Consider the following 21319-nt stretch of genomic DNA (forward strand, 5'->3'; position numbering starts at 1 on the left):
ATGTAAACAGGATTAGATTGCGGCTTTATAAGCGGAGGTGATACGGGAAGTCTGTCGTAGCCATGTCTTGTCCATTTTTACGACAGCAACCTGTTGCGGAAGGTGCGAGGATAATTCGCAGAGCTTTTCGAATTAATCGCGTATTGCAGGATAGACAGGATCCTTTAGCGCAGCGCGACAGTGTAATTTTTGAGAGATATCGTTTTTCTCGTGAGGGTGTTATTTACATCATTAATTTGCTGGAACCACACATTAAATGTTCAACACGGAGGAGTCGGGCTTTGACAACTGCACAGACTGTGTGCATTGCCCTGAGATTCTTTGCGAGTGACACGTTCCTTTACACTATTGGAGATGCAGAGAACTTAGTGAAAAGTGCTGTCTGTCGTGCCATTCGCAAAGTTTACTTGGCACTCAAGCAGTTTTTAGGGGGTTTTGTGGTATTTCCAAGCCACTTAAGACCCCAGGTTGTAAAGCAGAATTTTTTTGCTATTGCAGGTACATTTATAATTGTTAATGACATGCAATCATGACCATGCCAAAAAGTATGACTAACAGTATGTGTCCTTCAGGCTTCCCTAACGTGATTGGTGCCATAGACTGCACACACGTCCCCATCAAGGCCCCACCAGGGCCCAATGAAGGGGATTTTGTGAACCGAAAGGGGGTTCACAGTGTAAATGTGCAGGCAAGTTACTATTACAATTTATAATATTCCAGATTAGTAATATATTACATAAAAAAATGAATGTAATCAAAAAGTATGCAGTTGACTGACTAAAATCTCTTAGATGGTGTGTGACTCTATGTTCCATATAACAAATGTGGAAGCAAAATGGCCAGGATCAGTGCATGACTCAAGAATTTTCAGAGAGTCACATTTATGCACATTATTTGAACGTGGTAAGGGAACTTATAAATGTCAAGCTCACAGTATTACACACACTTATGCTGAGCCTAACAAAACTGCATTTTTCCATTATACAGGGAATTTTGACGGGGTCCTGCTTGGTGACCGGGGCTATGCAGGCAGTACTTCATGACGCCATTCCCTGACCCAAACCCTGGACCACAAACCCGTTACAATGCAGCTCTAGCCAGGGCAAGGGCACGCATTGAAATGACCTTTGGGCAACTAAAGGAAAGATTTCAGTGTCTGAAGGGTCTGAGGGTTGCACCTGACAGGGCCTGTGACATAATTGTTGCATGTGCCATATTGCATAACATTGCCACTATCAGAAAGGAGAGGACCCCTGTGGGGGGGGTGCAGCCTGATGATGAACTCCAGCCAGTGCACTTGGACCAACCTAGTGGTAGAGCTGCACGGGACAGAATTGTGGAACACCATTTTTGAATGTGTAATAAAAGACAAGACAAAAATGCTTAGTTCCTGGAGTTTTATTTAAACAATTCTTTATAAAGAAAAGCCAGCAAGTCATCCTTTGCCTGCCATAAGAGATAGTTATGTAAAGTCAGCAATACTACTATGTGTCAAATGATGTATTAGCACTTACTCTGAAGGTCCTTTTGAAGCAACTCTATCTCTAGTGCAATTTTTCTCTTTTTCAAGTTGTCAAGTTCAATTTCTCCTCTTAATTTGTGTTTTTTTCAGGTCAAAATACTCGATTTTTTTTTGAAGATGCCGTTTATATAGGGAACGGATGTCACCCTGTGTCATTTTGTGAAAGAAAAAGGGTCAAAACATGCGTCATGCAACAAAAGTAAAAAGTAAAAGTACAACACTGTCCACCTCTGTATCAGTTCTTTGTGCAGACTCTTCTGTAGGCCTTTCTGTAGGTGTGGACTCCTGCAACTCATATTGCAGACAGAAAGAATAGGTACACAAGTATATACAAATTAGTGTAAAGTTATTTATGCACACACAGGTTGTTCCTCCAAAGGACAGTCATCTGAGAGGGTTTCTTCACTGTCCTGTGCAATGGAAATAAATGGGTATTACAAAGTGTTGCACTTTCTTCCCTATATGCAAGTTAGAAAAAGTACACAACTTACTGCATATGCTTCAGCCACCACTTGCTTGGGAACAGGTAAAAGTGTTGGTGTATTATGTAAAACTGCACAAAAGAGGGGAACAAAAAAAATTGTCATTACAATTAACTACACTGTAAAAAATATAATGTGATCAATAACTCATGGCAATATATTTTATATTAACTAAAAGTTTAGAAGTTTTCACTTTCACAAACGGCTTAAATTACTGTACAAGCAATTTGGATTATACTTCATTTAATGCAGCAACAAATAATTTTACAGTGTACTAAGAGAATTGAAAACTCATTTAGCCTACCAGTAATAAAGGTGTTGCTGCTACTGGTCCCTTGCTTTGGGTCTGAGGAAGAGCTGCCCCCAGGGATGCCCTCCACAATGGGTCGGTTTTCATTCAACCCAAGGGCCAGCTCCTCTGCTGGGGTATATTGTGGTGGTGCAGGACCACCACCTGTTTTTTTTTTTCAGCCTTTTTCTTGGTGGCTGTTATAAACAGACAAACACATTATTTAACAGTGGCTTTTAAAAAGAGGGAAAAATTGGCTTTTTAAAATAAAGACAGTATAAGAATTAAAGGCTACCATTTTGTAGAATATTCTTGTACTTCACTTTTACTTGTCCCCATGTTCTAGTGGGTCCCGTGGAGGCTCTGACATAAAAGAACAAAATAAATATGAAATTATTAAAATGCAAAAATACATACTGTAGAAAGTGATAGAAACATCTACCATGGACAGCACTTACGCATTTAATTTGTCTGCTACTTTTTGCCAGCCCTCTCTCCTGGATTTTGCAGACTTCGAGGTGTTCCCTGTCGTTTTAATCAAAGATTAAGATGTTTCTCTCTGCCACACTAATAACCCAGGCCAGGATAGTTAGTCAAATTCATCCATAGCCATTATCTTATTGGACACACTCTGCCCTGTATCAAAGTCTGCATGCTCTGTAAAGAAAAACAAATGTCGAGGTTATTTTCAGATAGTAAAATACACATAGTTTCTTTTGTCTGCTGTGCTGCCACGGCCTTCGCTGCCACATCTGCCCTGGCGTTTCCTGTTGAAACAGTCCTGCAAATACACTTACTGACAGCAATTTTGTTAGGGAGAAGAATGGCTTCTTGCCAGGCTTTTACGTAGTCAAGCTCAGTGTCTTCCCAACATATATTGTCCCCTAGTAAACCATACTTTGTCAATTGTTATCAAAATTGTTACCAATTGTTACCATCCCCCTTTTGATGCAATGATTCAACAGTTGCATCAATCTAACATAATGGTGTTTGGATAGTTTGCCATCATCACTAACCCAAACGTTGTCCTTCAGACAAATTTCCTTCAGACGTCTTTCTCTGCCTCTTGAAACAAAAATATTACTTAAAGCCACAATCAGATCTTCTTATCACATCTTCTTATCAGAGTCTTTCGAAGACAACGGCCCTCAGTCTTACAGTGTATCCTGCTTTTCAGGCCTGTTCTTTGGTCTCTTATGCCAGTCATCTACAAACATTTTCAAAGTCATCAATTGTTTCTGTCAGGTCAGGTCGTGCTGTACAGACTTGGTCAATGTCAGTCAAACAACATTTTCCCCCTTTTGTTCACAATATTCATAAATGTGAAGGACTCTCTGGATAATTTGATATTGACTTAGCCAATATGTCACTTTGGTGTTGTCGTCAAATCCATAACATTTTAGTTTTATCTCAACCCATTATGGATGACGATCTACCACTTCACAAATCCAATTTACATAAATGCTTTTAATCCATAGATTGATTCATAATTACCAGTAGCAGACAGAACTTGATAACTAATCCATTTAAAGCTTGTCCCATGTTCTGCATCATCTTTTCATCAGATTGACTCAGAATTAACAGCTTCTTTAAAATTTGTCATTTGCCTTAACACATTCTAGTAGCTAATGACACAATTTACACACTATTCAGACGGAGTATTAGTACCCCAAACTAACACATACAAGACATAGAATGCAGTCACCATCACACACACTCATATTAGACACATATTTTAACTGTTCATCTTCAATGTTCGCTTTTCATTATATCATCTCTAAAAAGATTTAAATTTTAAGTAAGATTTTTAATTTCATATTTTACTCTAGCTTTTACCTAATTTGACATGCTCTCTTAACCAGTTTCAAACTATGTCTGTTCATTATTCATTTCATCTTAGAAAAGTCAGCTGGGTTGTTTTGGTTCAGTATCGCTATTTTGCTTCAGCTTGCTCTGGCAGGCCGATAACAGAAAGACAGACACAGTTACCATCCCTTCCTCCACTCAAGCAGTCTCTCTCACTATAAACAAATAATATTTTCAACAGCCTCCTAAGACTGTAATTTAGACAGAATGTAATATTAAATTCATTACAATAAACTTTTACCATTCACCTTTGTTATCCAGACTTTTTTCAAATCTACAAAGCTGTCTTCATCTTTAGCCACCACCATGTCCAACGACCTTCAGGAGTTAAAACTATGTTATAGACATATTAGCTCAAAATTAACTCTTCTATACATTTTTCTTGCCCATATGGCAACCAACATCATGTCCCTCATCATGTCTCCGCAGCAAATAATGACAATCACCTCATGGTCTCAGCTGGCTCCTGAAAGCCCACTTTTGTTAGCTCTTTATCTTTAATTTTCTTCTCATCAGGGTGTCGTCCCCTGGCACAGTTACAAGCCATACAATGAACGCGGTTTCTGGTGCGTGGTATAGAGGAACTCACATTTCTGGGTCAGACTGCCGTAACTTCTCACAGCGCATCTCCCCTTCATGGTGTAATGAATCTGCTGGCCTCACAGAATCTGCTCGACTCTCATACCCATCTCACATAAACACCCCCCATCAGGAGATGCCCAGTGTCTGTGGTGACCCCCTGCCTTAGGTTGCCTTCTGTCTGGCCAAAGAAGATCTTACCCGTCATTGAGAAATCACCTTCGTGCACACTGGTAACCGCACTTCCCATTACCAAATCAGTTCTCTCCAACATATCAGTTGTTTTCTCGAGCTTAGGAAAGGCACATTCAAGAGTCACCAGAGCCATTTTGGACTGCATAATAGTGTTATCACAGGGAGACAGGTTAATAACAGCAGCATTTCATCACTAAAATACATTTAACATCTTAAAGCAGCAACCAAGCACTGCTTAGATTATACTCAGTGAATTTAGTCATCATAACCGTCTATTTGGTGTACATCTACATCTGTAGCCGGAGCCATTGGCCCTGAATGGTGGAGACTAAAATGAGACAAAGAAGTTACTGGTCCTAAAATAAATTAATCAAAATGTCACTTCTATCATGTAAGGTCTGCATTATTTTAAAGACTTCTTTAAAGTCATTCAGTTTTACTTTTAACATTTAAATACAAATTGCCCTCTGAATGGTAATGATTTCTTTTAACATCTCTGCGTCTATGGTTTTCAACTGAAACACTGTGCTTTACTATAGCTTATTATCATTTATGACACAGGCTCAGATACCAGCTTTTAGCTGACATTGAATGAGAGAGACTCTGAGGCATTCAAGACTGGTACACTGCACTGCACTCTCATAAACTTCTAACATCAAACTTTATCAACCATATTTTAACTCTAGCCCAGCTTAAGGCCTCTTTGCCAGAAATTACATACGTTTTCAAATAAACATAATTTTATAGTTGTCTTTTGCCCATACATCAGGGAATTTAGACAAATTTCCACTCAGATTGAGTCTCTGTCGCACTGGCAGTTTCAGCCAAATCACAAGCTTATCTTTTAAAAGCAAAACATCAGCTTTTAGTTCTTTCATGGTCAACATTAATTATCAACCCTTTAACCAGCACACTTTTCCTTTACGTTAAAAAACACTAACAAGTTGTTTGTTTAATCAGATGCCTTTCTGCACGATTTACATTTAGCAACGGTTAATCCAGTACTACTGTATCTGCTTATTTGATCTTAAATAAAAATAATTCTTCTAGATCTCAATAACGTTTCCAATTTTATCTCAATTACCATAGTTTAATATCTGACTTAAATTTTTCCTAGGAGTTTATCAATCTCCAATCGGGATTCACACTAACTTTTATGAGGCTGTCACACTCTGCTTATGATACATGATACATTTTGATACACATACATCTTTTGCAGTTATCATTTTTAAATCATCCTTTTAGTACTTTTACAATTTTACAACTCATATTAGCAGTCATTATCTGTAATTTTACCTCAACCTTTATTCATCAATTCACTTATACAAATTACTCTTATAGATCTTTTCTTCAAAAGGATTCACTTTAAGACTTTATTACACTTTGTTTTTTACACCTTCTCTGTGGGCATTTACAGTTACTTGTTAAATGGTCCTGCTGACCACAATTAAAGCACTCTCTGTCGGCTCCAACTTACTGCACACTCTTAAAGCAGTGTGTCCCATTCAGGAATGCAAACAGAGCCACTGATAAGCAGTTCTCTGTATTATTATACAGTCCACCAGTGGCGGATTCAATCCCAATAGCCGAATCATAATCTTTATCATTATTATTGCCAGAACATTAATTCTCATAAGCTGCATCGAAATGCTCAAAATATTCTAAGTTGTTTTCACAAAGTTTTTGTTTAACTTTAGTCATACTTGTCCAGGGAAATCATCCTGACCCATAATTTCATTTATAAAACAGACAATATCTTTTGCTTCAATGACTTAATATCAACAAAATATCCAACATTATAGATTATTGATTTCCAGAATCTTTGGTCAAAGTTGTCTTTACATTTTACTAATTTGGTATTATCATCAACAACCCTAATTACAGAACAAGTATATCTAACATCCGGAAACCGGGCTGAATAAGCAAACAATGTTGCTGTACCTCCAGCATAGTTGGACCCTTTAGGTTCAAAACACAATGGTTGTCAAACTAAAACTAAACATAATTTCTATCATTATTTTACCATTAAAATATAGAATTGTTCCCCATTTTGCTTAATGAAACATTCCTTATCTTTATATCACATTAATCCCCGTTAATCATACTCAATGCATTATTTTATTCTGAAACTCATTTTTCATACCATTTAAACACTTAATTTGACTTCCATAAATTCTGTCAGACATTTTATTTTCATCACATATAGTTTTCTACTATATTTCTTCCATCTTTCCCTACATGCCAGTTCCTTCTGCATCCTCTGTTCTACATGCTAATTCTTTCTTTTCTCTACATGCCAGTTCCTTCATTATCTAACTAGTACATGATTGTTTGCTTACAATCCCCACACACATATCTCACACACCAACCTTTTTGTTTTTCACTTCCCTCTTCCATCAAGTCTCTTACTTACAGTTCCCTCTATTTCACACAGACAGCCTTATTGCTGCTTGCTACTTCAATCCTTATCATGTAAATTTAAGTTCTCAGACATCTAATGTCATGCATTTACTGGATGAAGAAGTAAAAACTTTATTTCTCCTGGCAGTTCGACTTTTTTATCTGCCTATTCACACATGTTGAATGCAGCCATAACAACCTTTTTGTTTCTCACTGCCCTGTTCAACTGATTCCCGCACTACTTTTAATCTTGTAGCGCTCAATGTTCCTTCACCTTGGATAATCATGATATTAGGTTCAACTTTTCAATACCCTGCATGCATTTTCTCCCCGTAATTCTTTCAGCATTTGACAGAAAAGCTTGTTTTGAGATTTCCCCATAATGGCTGTTTTCTGTTCTCCGTGGATTTTAGTTCGACGCTCGTCTAATAATCTGTCAGAACTCTCCGACAGATCCGATTTTTAACCTAAAATCGGACAGGGGTCATTAATTATGGTTCACCCAAAATCAATATTTCAGTTAGCCTTAATTAACTTTTGGTGTGGCAAAATTTCTTGACCTGTTCAAAGGTCTCAATTTCCCACTTTTGCGAGAGCTCAATCCTTGGTCAAAACTTCTTGACTCAGCCTCAGTTTAGAAAATCTCTTGACCTGTTTAAGGGTCTCAATTTCTTGGTCGAGGACCTCTTGCTTCAGTCTATGCCTTAAATCTCTTGATCTCGCACCATAGAAAACAGTCTCAGCCAGTATAGTTTGCTCACTCTTATACCAAAAGAAAAATATTTTACCCCAAAAGAAAATATTTTAGCCGTCTCTTACCAGAGATGTTTTGGGTTGCCACGGGTTCGCTTTAATTCAATTCCAGTGGAGTTTCTCCTGGCCCTGATAGCGGTCGGCCCCTCTCTCTAAAGCTTACGAGGTAGAGCTGGAACTGCTCAGTCCAGGATGATCAATCACCGTCCGCTCTCAGGTCCAGAAGGCACTTCCAAGGAATCCCACTTCTGACACCAAATTATTGTGGCAAAAATTCTTTAATAAAAAAGAAAAATATTTATTCTTGCAAGAATAGGTTCAGTCTAGTACACAGAAGTTACGCTGTGCAAGAGAGTGACACACCACAGGAAGATATGAGACAGCCTTTATACTGTTTTCAAGGTTCCTCCTCACCCGCTGTACCTTTCACCCACCCAGATAAGGTCCTTACTGCTGTTCAGTTTCTACTAAAAGACACAAACTGGTACTGAAATAAACTGGCCAAACTGACCGTCCCTTAGGTCAGAGGTCCTGTCCCATATGTTCCTGAAACGTCACGCACAAGCACGTACACACATATACCTTTAAACTTTGAATAGGTTCTTTCTCTTATGATACCTGTTTGGGATCAATGACTATTAAAATTTCCACTACAATGGTGTAGTTTGCTTATGGGCAAAATTATTTATATAGCACAATTCATACACAATGGTATTTCAAAGTGCTTTATAGAAAAGGAATTAAAGTAATCCGCATAAGAAACAAAAAAAAATCCAATAGTATTTAAGCCCATCTGGAATGGAAGAAATTGAGTCAGGTTTGCAATTTTACACTAGACATGCTCATTTTAATGTCTCTTAACTCTCGTGGGAGTGTTTTCGCACCAATTCACTGCCTGCTATATATGGCTTCAGTGCTCCCAATTAGGGTGCGACTTTGTTGTCCGTCAGAGCAGATTTACTCGGATCTTCCACACACGGAGTGAACGACTTCTCCAAAATATTTGTTGAATAATTGTTTAAAAGATACCCTTGAAGACAAGTCTTCCTGGTCCCACCAGGGATGTCTGACCCCAGATTTCCACCAACTGCGGGACGGCTGCGGATCGGCTCTGCTGCGTGTCAGCTCCGTGCTCTGCCGTCCTTCAATACCTACCAGATCCGGATGTCATGTTTGACTCTAAGACTAAGTGCCATATTACTAGAGAGAAGAGCAGCACCATCCCAGGTGGGATGAATACCATCTCTTTTCAACAGGTCAGGTCTGCCCCAAAAACTTTTTTCCAATTGTCTATAAACCCTATATTATTTTGAGGGCACCACTTAGACAGCCAGCCATTGAGTGATGATAATCTGCTAACTATCTCATCACTCCTGCGAACAGGAAGGGGGCCAGAGCAAATTACAGTGCCTGACATCGTATTTGCGAGTTCACACACCTCTTTAACATTAATTTGAGTGATCTCTGACTGGCGAAGTCGAACATCATTAATGCCGACGTGAATAATAATCTTAGAGAATTTACGATTAGCATTAGCCAGCACTTTTAAATTTGCTTTTAAAGTCAGGCGCTCTGGCTCCTGGCAAACATGTGACTATGGTGGCTGGTGTCTCTATTTTCACGTTCCGTGTAATAGAATCAACAATAACTAGGGCACATTCAACAGGATTCCCAGTGGGTGTTTCACTGAGTGGTGTAGGGATTCTAGCTCAAATAAAGGGAATATAATTTTAATAACTGATCATGAATATGATCGTGAATCGCCTACAAATTATAATATTACCCTTAAAGGGAATATTTTGCCAACATATATGGACAACTAAATACAACGGATTATAATCAATTATCTTTTCAGGGAGGCAAAAATAGATCAATTTCTATATCAACAATCAATCACAACGTGTTATATAATTAAATATCAATATATCAATTGTCTAGAATAGATCGATTCTCAGGATAACTCTTAATGGAATTAATTTGTTATCGAATAATCTGTTTGTCCAGCAAACTGACTGTACGATCTTTTATCAAATCTCAAGAGGAGTTATCCTTCTTATAGACTTTCAAGAAAGACTGTTTCTCCGGCCATGAGAAACAGCTTTCTCGTTCTATAAAAGAAAATCTAATATTTAAAGTATGAACAATTGTAAAGCTGTAGCTTTGACCGAACATTAAAGGGACTTCGTAATATGAGCAAGAGACAGAGTCAATAAATGAATGCAATGGATTTAATAAAGGAAAACTACGTATACCGGTGACTAAAATTACATGGAATAAATGTATATACAACAAAATAAAGCAACAAACAATGAAAGAGAATGAGAATCAGAGAGTGATAGGAAGAGGAAGATGAGAGAGATCACGGAAGGGTCACAGAATGGCAAATTACCTGGACAATTAACCTTTGGGAGACAAGGAATCACAATCACCCTAAATGGGGGCAAAAAAATCTTAATGCTTTGAAAGCTCAATAAATCAACACTTGCACATATAGCTCTCTTGTGTTGTCAAGAAGGCGTGTGTGTGGCGGTCCTTGGGAGCTGCGCACGTTCTCTCGGTTTTTTTGGAGCGCGCGTCGTCACAGGAAGTTTAAATGTCCATTGAAAGTAAAGTTTGCCAGATAATTCAGGCTAAGTTCATTTCACTTGTCAGTGGAAATGAACAAAGGAGAATACGAAAAGGGAAAACAGAAACTAAAAGAAACTGAAGAGAAAACAAAAAGACACAAACTGAAGACAAAACAAGACGGACTGAAGACCGTCCTGAAGAGCAGGGTGAAACCGCTGGTCAATGACTTTAAAGAGGGTCCGAGTTCCCACCTTCATGGGCGAACTGGCCAATCGACTTGGAGTTCTGTGAGTGGGAAAACGTTTCCTTTGTCTTGTCAAAGGTTCATTTGCATAAGTTATAGGAACTGAACAATGTACAGTGTTCTCTAACATAGGCGCCGATACCGAGGGTGCTCCGAGGTTCGAGCACCCACGGAAAATACCGAGCACCCACGTGTGTGCCAGACTGACAGTAGGCTACATTCATTTAAAATTAAACATTGCAGTTGGTGCTATGCGAAGCGTCTGTCACATTGTGATTGGTTATGTCGCTGTCAGTCGCCTGCTCCATATCCTATCCACCAATCACAGCATTTCTCAGATGAAAACGCCTCTGATCGCGGTTACGTGTCAGTTAAACTTTTGATCTCCAATCCTGTCTGTATTTGTGAGAAGTGGCGCCGTCCTGAGCTATGGTCCTGAGTTGAAAGATAGTCTACTTTACGGCTTTATTATCAAGTAAATGGGTGTGTGCGTTCGTGTTGGCGGCTGTCCATTTCCTAAAAGGGGTCGCACACCGGACGAGAAACGATGCGCCGCGTAATGCCATGTCTTTAAAAAGTCGAACACATTATTCTCTATGAGTGTAACTTACACACACTGGCGGCGCCCAGCTACGGCTATATATGACCTTGTTCAAAATCATGCCGTGCCACAGAGCGCGATTTACATAGTTTTATATTACATTTACATTTATTTGTCTCAAATCGTCGTTAATGTACTGACTTCAACCTGTGCTGCAATATACATTTATTTTACATTCATTTACAGAAATCAGCTGCTTGAATGAAATTTGCTGATGTTATCGGATTTTCAGGTGATATTCTCAATTCATTCAGTTAACGGACCCCCCGGTTGTATTTAATTGTACAGCACAATCGTAACATAGTAGCCTACAGACATTATCTTAATTCCATAATGTCCTTAAACATAACATTACAATATTGCTGGCCATAAACTGACAAAGTGCGCGTCCGGTGTGCGATAGGCTACCTCGAGTTGTCATAGACGCAGCGCTGCGCTTCTTGTTCGGTTCTGAAATGCAAACATTTTTTGACTAGGCCTAACGTTACTTTTATTATTATTTTTTATTAAAGGGCGTGCGCCCATGAGCACCCACGGAGGAAAACATAAATCGGCGCCTATGTTGTCTAAGCTAGCACTCTTACAATTAACCTCAATTAAAGTTTGGATGCGTGTATCTAGTTCTGAAATCTTCTTCTCCGTCAGCCGGACTATCTCCCTGCATTCATTACATGTAAATCCTGTGCAGACGGAGAAGACTATACTATACATGTTACATGAAGTGTAAGTCACAATAAGAGGAGAAGATGACATGACTTACCGTGTTTGTTGACTGATTCTACTTACCACAGCTTTGATGGATTTGTAAAAGGCACAAATAAACAAATAAAGAGCGCACTGATGGCACTCTAACAGACTAGCGAATAGTAGCTTGTTGTGCTAGCAACGATTAAGATTGAAGCTAGCGATGTCAGGTTAATATGTGATGTTGAGTAAGTTGTATTTAGCAGTATAAACAACAGGGAATGGTAGTAAATAATGATTCTAAACAGAAAGATAAACGAAGCTACAGACAAACCAACAGCAAGGCAGACAGGAGCAATCGCCAAGAGGCAATCGACAGGAGCAATGTGAGCCTAGAAGCAGTCGAAGCAGTAGAAGCACTCTGAATAACCGAATTTAGCACCTAAACTTTGGAACAGTCTTCCTAACATTGTCCAGGAAGCAGACACACTCTGTCAGTTTAAATCTAGATTAAAAACACATCTCTTCAACCTGGCATACACATAGAACACTATACATTCCTATTATTAAAATCAGTTAAATGATTATTAGGCTGCATAAATTAGGTCAGCCAGAACCGGGAAGACTTCCTATAACACCTGATGTACTTGCTACATCATAAAAAGAATGGCATCTACGCTAATTTTAGTCTTTCTGTTTATTCCGAGGTTAACTGTAATCAGCCGGACCCGGGCCGTATCCAGATCAGATGGTGGACTTGTACGACCACAACGCATTTCTGAAGTTTCAGCAGAGATTCTGTCAACTAGACCTGTGAAGGCCTCATCGACACAACAGCCATCGGCACTGATCCTCAAACAAACTTGTCTCCATGCGCACGTGATGACTCCGGTCTTCAAACAGATGAACTGCATAATATAATGTTCTGATCTAATCTGACCTCTGACCTGTAATGCTGCCCGAATCATAATCATACATTGTTCGTTCGTTGGCCCCCCGACTGAGCCTCCCAAGGTTTTTTTTTCTTCTCCATTCTGTCACCTGATGTAGTTTTGGTTCCTTGCCACTGTCGCCTTTTTCGCCTTTATTCGCCTTTGTTGCCATTGGCTTTTGGCTTGCTTAGAAATGTATACAGGCAAAATATCAATGCTGATACTACTCGACCTCAGTGCTGCATTTGACACTGTCGATCACAACATACTACTTAACAGGCTGGAAAACTGGGTCGGGCTTTCTGGGATGGTCCTAAAATGATTCAGGTTATACTTAGAAGGGAGAGGTTATTATGGAAGTATAGGTGACCATAAGTTTGAGTGGACATCAATGACATGCGGAGTCCCTCAAAGCTCAATTCTTGCACCGCTCTTGTTCAACCTTTATATGCTCCCACTGAACCAAATAAAATATATGTAACAATTTTATTTTCCTGTTATCTCTGTAAAGCTGCTTTGAAATAATCTGTATTGTTAAAAGCGCTATATAAATCTGGTGACTTGACTTGACTTTTGGGAAGGCCAGTGAGGAGTCCATTGAAATAGTCCACCCTGCAGGTGATAAAAGCATGAACAAGTTTCTCCAAGTCTTGTCTAGAAACAAAGCGTCTAATTAGTGCAATATTTTTGTGATGGTAGTATGCTGATTTAGTTTTTGCTTTGACATGCCTAATGAAACTAAGGTATGACTCCAAAATTACACCAAGATTCCTGACTTCATTTTTACTTGTTTGACCCCTAGCGTCAAGGTATGCGTTCACCTTGAGAACTTTATCTTTGTTTCCAAATTCAATAACTACAGTTTTGTCTTTGTTTAACTGAAGAAAGTTTTGGCACATCCAACTGTTAACTTCATCAATGCATTGGCACAGGGAAGTCTATTGGGCTGTAGTCATTAGGCGATAGGGCTAAGTAGATCTGAGTGTCATCTTCATAGCTGTGGTAAGCGATTTGGTTCTTTCTCATTATTTGGCTCCCTGGGAGCATATTGTCATGATTCTGCCATCTAGTCCTTGTCTTTCTTTAAGTCTTGGGGCAGGATTATGACAGACTCATGTTTTGTGTGCAAGCACATGGCTTTGTGTTCGGGCCATGTGCTTGTGTTGTCTTGTTCCCTTGCCCCGCCCCCTTGTTATCCTCGTTTTGTCCTTTGCACCTTAATCTGTATCACCTGTTGTCATTGTTAGTTTCTCCCTATTTAATCCCCTTGTGTTTGCTGTCCTGTGCCGGTTCATTGTCACACTTTGTGAGATTCTACCTGTGAGTACCTTGTCTTAGAAAAATGTCTTGTATAGGTCCTGATTTTGTATTTGCTGTTTGTTAATAGTCTAGTTTGTGTCAAGTGTTATCTAGTTTAGTTATCCCTTGTTTGTATTGCCTCTGTTTTGCCCCCTTGTGGGTTTTGTTTTCCCCTGTTTTCTGTTACAATAAACGTTGTGTAATTGTCTACCGTCTGCGCTTGGGTTCATCTGCTATCATCATAACACATTTACAGGTTGAACAAGAGCGGTGCAAGAATTTATTTGAGGGACTCTGCATGTCATTAATGTCCACTCAAACTTATGGTCAACTTAGCTCAGATCTACTTAGCCCTATCGCCTAATGACTACAGCCCCATTGACTTCCCTGTGCCAATGCATTGATAAGTTAAGAGTTGGATGTGCCAACTTTCTTTTGTATTCTGTCTGGTATGTAATTTTGTTTCAAGAACCTCAATCCTTTGTAGAAGTTTGTGCAGCAAGTAGATTCCAGAAGAGACATCCCTTCTCAGGAGTGTAAGCTGATAGCTGCTGTCCATGGGAGTTCCATGGACATGCACAGAGCAGCTGAAATGATAGTGTATGTCAGTTATCATAACATTGACAAAAACAATTGTCCAAATTATGTTGCATATTCCTCAACAGTTCTTGTGCTGATATCACTAGTTGACATAGTACTATTTTCGGAAAATCATATAGGCTATATTGCGCAGGTGCACGTGATGCAACGCTGTCAGAGCTGACAGCCTCTAGTGTCATTTCAGTGCAAAATAATTAGGTCAAAAAACGATTTAATATACTGCAAATAGCCTACAAGTTTATTATTATAAATATGTTTATTTATAATTCATTTAGGCGAACAAGGCCATCAAGTACTGCGCAGCTATTAATCTAATGTTTTTTTTTTTTTACGTGAAAACCTACCAAGATTTTCTTTGGTTGATTACAGCCCTAAGTAATAATAAATAGCAATATTAAGGTTTTGTCAAAAGGGTTGTCAGTTGCCCCTATGTCTACTCCAAATGAGTTTGATACAATAATAGACCTTTTTTGATTTTATAGAAACTTGCATTTAAAAGCATTGTATAAATTGATGTAGAGCAATTATTTATTGAAAAGAACAAGTTTTAAAAGCAATACATCTAAAAAAAAAAACAAAAAAAACGAAGCTCTCACTGTTATGATAAACAATGATATAGTTAAAAGAGCTGACAAGGGAGGTGCAATTGTGATTTGTGGGAAAGACAAATATAGAAGAAGCCAACAGACAATTGGAGAATAAAGAATATTATCACGGCTTACATTTGACCCTAGTGATAACCTTAAGTTAGAACTAGAACAAGTGTTGCAGCAAGGATTGGATAATGGTTGGATTTCAAAAAATGAATTTCATTTTCAACTGAATAAAAGTCCTTGTTTAGCTTCATTCTATATGCCCGCTAAAATTAATAACTTACAATATCCTCCAGGTAGACAAGTGATTAGTGGGGAATGATAGCTTAACTGATCCTGTTTCCAAATATATAGATTATTTTATCAAACCATTTTTACCTTCAATACCGGCATATATTCAAGACACTAAAGATGTATTGAAAAAGACTCAAGAGTTGAAGAATATTGGTGATTCTTCTTACAGTATATGGTAAGAATGGATGTTGAGTCTTTGTACACAAATATTGAACATGAAAATGGTTTGTTGGCTGTGGAGTATTTTATGAAAAAGAGACTGGAAACTGAACCACCTTCTGACTTTTTATTAAATTTAACTAAATGGACCCTCAACAATATATTTGTTTCTCAAGATAAACTTTTAAAACAGATAAAAGGTTGTGGCATGGGTGCCTGTTATAGCCCTTCTTATGCTAGTTTATTTTTAGGTAAATGGGAAAATGATAATGTACTGAACTCTATTACAAATCCTTTTTTGGATAACATTATTTGGTGGGGACGTTAAATTGCTGATGTTATTCTATTTTTTTCGGGGTCAGAATAAAACTTGATTGCATTTCATTAATATCTTAATAATACTAATTGTAATGTAAAATTATTTTTACAATAAGGAAAATATTAACTTTATGGATCTGGAAATTAGTAAAGATAAATAAGGATGCTTGCATACATCAAAATTCAGAAAACCTACTAATAGAAATACAACCCTCCATGCTAGAAGTTTCCATCCCCCAAAGTTGATTGAGAATAGGCCTATACCTTTCGGGCAATTTCAAAGATTTCGAGGACAAAGCTAAGGGTATGGAAAAACGATTTTTAAATAAAGGGTATACGTTTAAAACTAAAAAAAAGCTAAGATGCGTGCAAAAGGAATGACAAGGGAAGATTTGTTAAAAAGAAAAACAAGAGCAGAAAGTTCTCACTAAGTCTATTTCATGATTAAATACAGTACAGCCACTGAAAAAATTAAATGAATTACTAAAAAAAAAAAATTGGGGCATTTTGCAAATTGATTAATTTTTGAGAAATGTATTTCCAGATACTCCAATGATAAGTTAAAAAAAAAAGTTCAACCTTAGGGGACAAATGAGTTCATAGCTATTCCCCACCCACTCATGGAAGCTCCTGGTTAGGGGTTAAACCTAACGGTTGCTTTAAATGTCATCACTAATCATTGTGATAATGTTGTACACGATAAAACGTTTCTAGATGTACAGACAAACAAGTTCCATTTTATTAATTGTCAAACCACTCATGTAATTCATAGACTGTAATGTCCTCAATGTAAATTATTTTATATTGGAAGAACAAAAAGACAGCATAGACCTTATTCAGAGCAGCGCCATGACAGGTATGAAAGCGAGGCTGTGAGGGATAGACTTACCGTGTTTTCAAAGGCATCCGCTGTCAAAAGCTGTATAAAGCTCTTAGATCACTTAAACTTTTCCACAGCTCAAACTGTCGGGAGTTTTTTTGTCAACTGAAATTTCTTGGAAAGATATTTTTGCAGTGTTTCGTAAACAAAATCAAGACACACAGATTAAATAACAGTACAACAAACCGTAGGTAGGCTACGTCTATCCCTCACAGCCTCGCTTCCATTCCCGTTAAAAATCAAAGATGGCGCTGATATGAATAAAGTCTATTGGATTGATTGGCTGAACATAAATATGCAATGAAGAATATCCTATGGCAAGACATTTTAAATGAATGCATAACAGTAACCCTTCTATCCTGAGAATATTATGTATTTATAATTTGAACAGAACTATTAGGAAAGGGAATAGAGAACTTAAACTGAATCAGAGGGAGAATTTTGGATTTATAAATTAAAGGCCAATATATATCCAGGATTGAACAAAGACTTTTACTCCTTTCTTGTGATGTCCTTTTTATTTTTTATTTATGAAATGGTCTTTTTGAAAATGTATTGGTGAATGTTTAATGCTGTAAAGAGAAGTTGATCACATGACAACTGTTAACTAATCAGATGTCTTAATGACTGAAAGTGCTTGCACCTGTGATTGAGATTGTTGTGTTGCTCTCCCTGAGGAAGGCATGGGCCGAAACATGTTGAGAGAGTTTTGAGATTTTTTGTATGTAGCCATCTGACAATAAAGGCTTTTTAAATTTAAAGAGGGCCATGGTCATCCTAAAGTTCTCTTTCCACGGAAAACTTAAAATAGGGCTGTGCTGGTCAACTTAATCACTGGTCGTGGTACACCAAAACATATTTTCGTATGTGAATGATGTTTTATGTGAACATTTTATGTGAACATTCACAAAACACTGAGTGAAGCACACAGTTTTTTCAAAATAAATAATCGGTTAGCAATTTAATGTTACATCACAACCAGGGAAACATTTAGATTTGTGCTGAATGGGAGAAGTACATTACCCCATACATTTATAATAGTAACATTTCCCTGTAGGTTTGTGAGATCCAGTCATTTGAAAGATATATACTCTTTATTGTCTTTTTATTAGGCTAATTAATCTTATGAAAATTGAAAACTTCCACAAGCACAAATACATTCAACATAAATGGGCAAGTTTTACCAAATCAAACACAACTCAATTATTTTACCAAATTTAGAGGCTGCCTTTATGATCTCACAAAGTCTGTCTAGATATCTTTTCAGAAATTGCTTCAGGATTCGTAATCACAGAGTATATAGGCTCATCTTGTGGTCTGGTTAGGCTCTTCTTAACATATGTGCAAAGCAATTTGGATATACAGGTCATTGTGGCCACAAGATCCTTATATCTACTGTATGAATTTCATATTCAGCTCATTTGAGCAGAGTTATATTCAGAGATGAATTTATTTGTGATGTTCTCTGCATCACTAACTCAATCACACTGACAATTTATGTTCCGCTTCCCCCAACAAATTAAAACCCATTTAGTATGTTATAACACAGTTCATCTCATCAGACAGATCCTCCTCGAGGCGCCCTATTGGTTGCCCTGTCCTCCCTTGACTTAGAAGGTCAGTTGCAGCGCTCTCCATTTCGTCAATAGTCATGTGACAGGCACCTGCAATTTCCCGTTTTGCAAAGTCAACAAATTTGGGGTCTTTTGCATATAGACCCAAGCCTTCAGAGATCAGAATCTAAAAGATACAAAAAAAGAAGACATCACAGAAGTTGGATCAGATTTATTTACACTACAACCAGCCGAAATCCACTGACTACACACAACTATTTATGTGTCTACTGAAAGCACTGGTAATTAAGGTGTGTCACATTAAATGGGGTTTAGTTTTGTATTCAGAATTATTGAAGATATATATTTTTTCCCTTTAAAGGGGTCATGAAATGCATTCACATCTTTAAATTTCTTGAGGTTAGCTTATGAAGTTGTTTTGCATCAAAATGTTCAAATATTTGTAATAGATGATATTATATGATCATATGATCAAAAAGTCCATTGTGAAATTAGATGAAAAAAACGAAAACATTCTTGTTCAATTGCTCAGGCACTTGTTAAATATAAACTTGTAACTATATTTTAAATAAACCATCCACGCATTTCTAATAGTTTGATCTTTTGGAAGGGAGTCTGGCTGTCTTTTTCTGTACCTCTCTTTTGATTTTATGTTAAGATGTTAAGTTATGTTAAGAGCAAGCCGCTCTGATTTAAAAATGCACGTCAAGGGGTGTAGAAGAAAATTGTGATATCACAACTTCAAATGTGAATTTCAAAGCCTGGCATTTCAGAAGGATGGAAAACAAAAAACTCATATTTATGGACTGGGGAGTTAGCTTTGAGGTATGAAACTTGTATGTTTTAATTTTAGAGCAACCTTTTATATATGTAAATACCCATTTCAAGATTTTCCATTTCATGACCCATCAAAATTTTTCTGTGGATCACATTCCAAAAATAAAGTCTATGATTCACTGCTGTACAAAAACAAAGTCCAGCTTGAATCGTTTTTATAGCCATTGAATCTGCATAAATAACAACTCTCCTTATTACTTGGGGTAATTTGATACACCATTCAGGAAGCTTATTTACCGACTCCACGAGGCTGTCAGCGCTTCCCTTCTCGATGTATCCGGCGCTGTGTTGGGAGGGCACTCTGAGAGTGGTGTACGCCCGAGGCTGCTGGGCTACACCTGCCATTCCACTGCCAATCCACCCGGGACGGGCCGACGCCGGCAGGCTGGCGCTGCCATTGGCGTCTCCCCACATTGCCTGAGTGCCTCCTATCTCGTTCATTAGAATAAGAGGGGCGTAGAGGAGACGACCCCGTCTGGCCTGGTTGTTCACCCAAGAGGCAGAAGAAACCGCAGATGAAATGCTGCTCCGCCGTGAGTCTAAGCTGTTTTGTGTCTATGGGAGCACATACATTATTTTCATTATTGGTGTGGAAACAGTGAAACAGAAATTTGTCATTAGCAGAATTTAATGGTTTATTATTTTATTTTTTTGCACAATGTTGATTTTGTGTTAATGGTAAATTGCTGGCATATTCTCCAAATTATGATACACCTTATTCTATATATATGATACTTCATTATACTTCAAAAAATATTTTGAACCCTGTAAAGCCTGAGATATAAAGAAATTTGTCAGAACATTAATCTAATTTGTTCAATTTTAAAATGTAATTTATTTAAAAAAAAAAATTAATTAGAAATAATGGAAATTTGATTATCTTGATAATTTTGATAATCATAAGAAATCTATTTTGCTATGTGGTAGTCAAAGAATTAAATATAACAGTGACAAGATAAATATATTGTAAATATAAATGTATATTATATGTAATATTTATATTATATAGATTATTTATATAAATGTGAATAATAATAATTAATATGGATTAAATAATGTTAGTGCAAATCAACAAGGTAGAGCATGATGCATTTATAAAAACAAATTTGATATAACTTAGCTCTCACTCTAATACTGATTTTAATTCATTTCATTTAATGATTAATATACTTAAAATGCTTACTGTATCATGTTTGATACATTTTCAACAATTTTTTATTCGCTATTAAATATGAGTTGCTTAAATCCACTAAATACTAAGTTTGAAATATCAAAAACAAAGTTATTCTTAGTGTTATTTTATTCAAATCATCAAAGATTTCTCAATAAAAAGATGTGTGCATATCTTCTTGGATAATCCACAAGGAGTTTTTCAGGAAAGTACTGATCATGTTGTTGAGGCCTATCAAATGTGAGTTCTAAGACCAATTCTCACTGCACCAGACAAACGGCAACAGACACTTCGTCAGGTTTTATCGGGTCAGTGGGTTATCCCTGTTGGCGTTGGTCTGCACTTGTTTATGCCAATTTAACATGTTAAATCTCTGATTGGGTCATGGAATGTCTGAGAAGTGACATACTGTCTTCTGGTGATAGTCAGTGTTGGTTTGTGTCCTTTTGTGCAGCCTATAAAGATACAATTCCAAATCT

At 37.5% G+C, this 21319-nt stretch overlaps 1 protein-coding gene and 2 long non-coding RNA genes across 3 annotated transcripts in view; all 3 read right to left on the minus strand.

The window, feature by feature from the left end:
• Positions 1-1382: 1382 nt before the first annotated feature.
• On the minus strand, positions 1383-1871 carry LOC143732313 (uncharacterized). The gene is made up of 3 exons (XR_013201089.1): positions 1751-1871; positions 1515-1669; positions 1383-1446 (listed from the first exon to the last, which is right to left on the minus strand). It is a non-coding gene; the product is annotated as an uncharacterized LOC143732313 (long non-coding RNA).
• Positions 1872-1891: 20 nt separating this feature from the next.
• Positions 1892-2339, minus strand: LOC143732314 (uncharacterized). The gene is made up of 3 exons (XR_013201090.1): positions 2309-2339; positions 2014-2075; positions 1892-1932 (listed from the first exon to the last, which is right to left on the minus strand). It is a non-coding gene; the product is annotated as an uncharacterized LOC143732314 (long non-coding RNA).
• Positions 2340-17097: 14758 nt separating this feature from the next.
• cacna1fa (calcium channel, voltage-dependent, L type, alpha 1F subunit a) overlaps positions 17098-21319 on the minus strand; it is a 45383-nt gene continuing 41161 nt past the window's right edge. The window contains exons 45-46 of the mRNA XM_077223231.1: positions 19907-20224; positions 17098-18998 (exon numbers count right to left, since the gene is read on the minus strand). Coding sequence (XP_077079346.1) covers positions 18789-18998; positions 19907-20224 — 528 coding nt within the window. The 3' untranslated portion in view covers positions 17098-18788. The remainder of the gene's footprint in view (positions 18999-19906; positions 20225-21319) is intronic.

The sequence above is a fragment of the Siphateles boraxobius genome, unplaced genomic scaffold (genome assembly GCF_051911475.1).
Source record: "Siphateles boraxobius isolate OS27281-9 unplaced genomic scaffold, OSU_SipBor_1 9, whole genome shotgun sequence".
NCBI classification, from domain to species: Eukaryota; Metazoa; Chordata; class Actinopteri; order Cypriniformes; family Leuciscidae; genus Siphateles; species Siphateles boraxobius.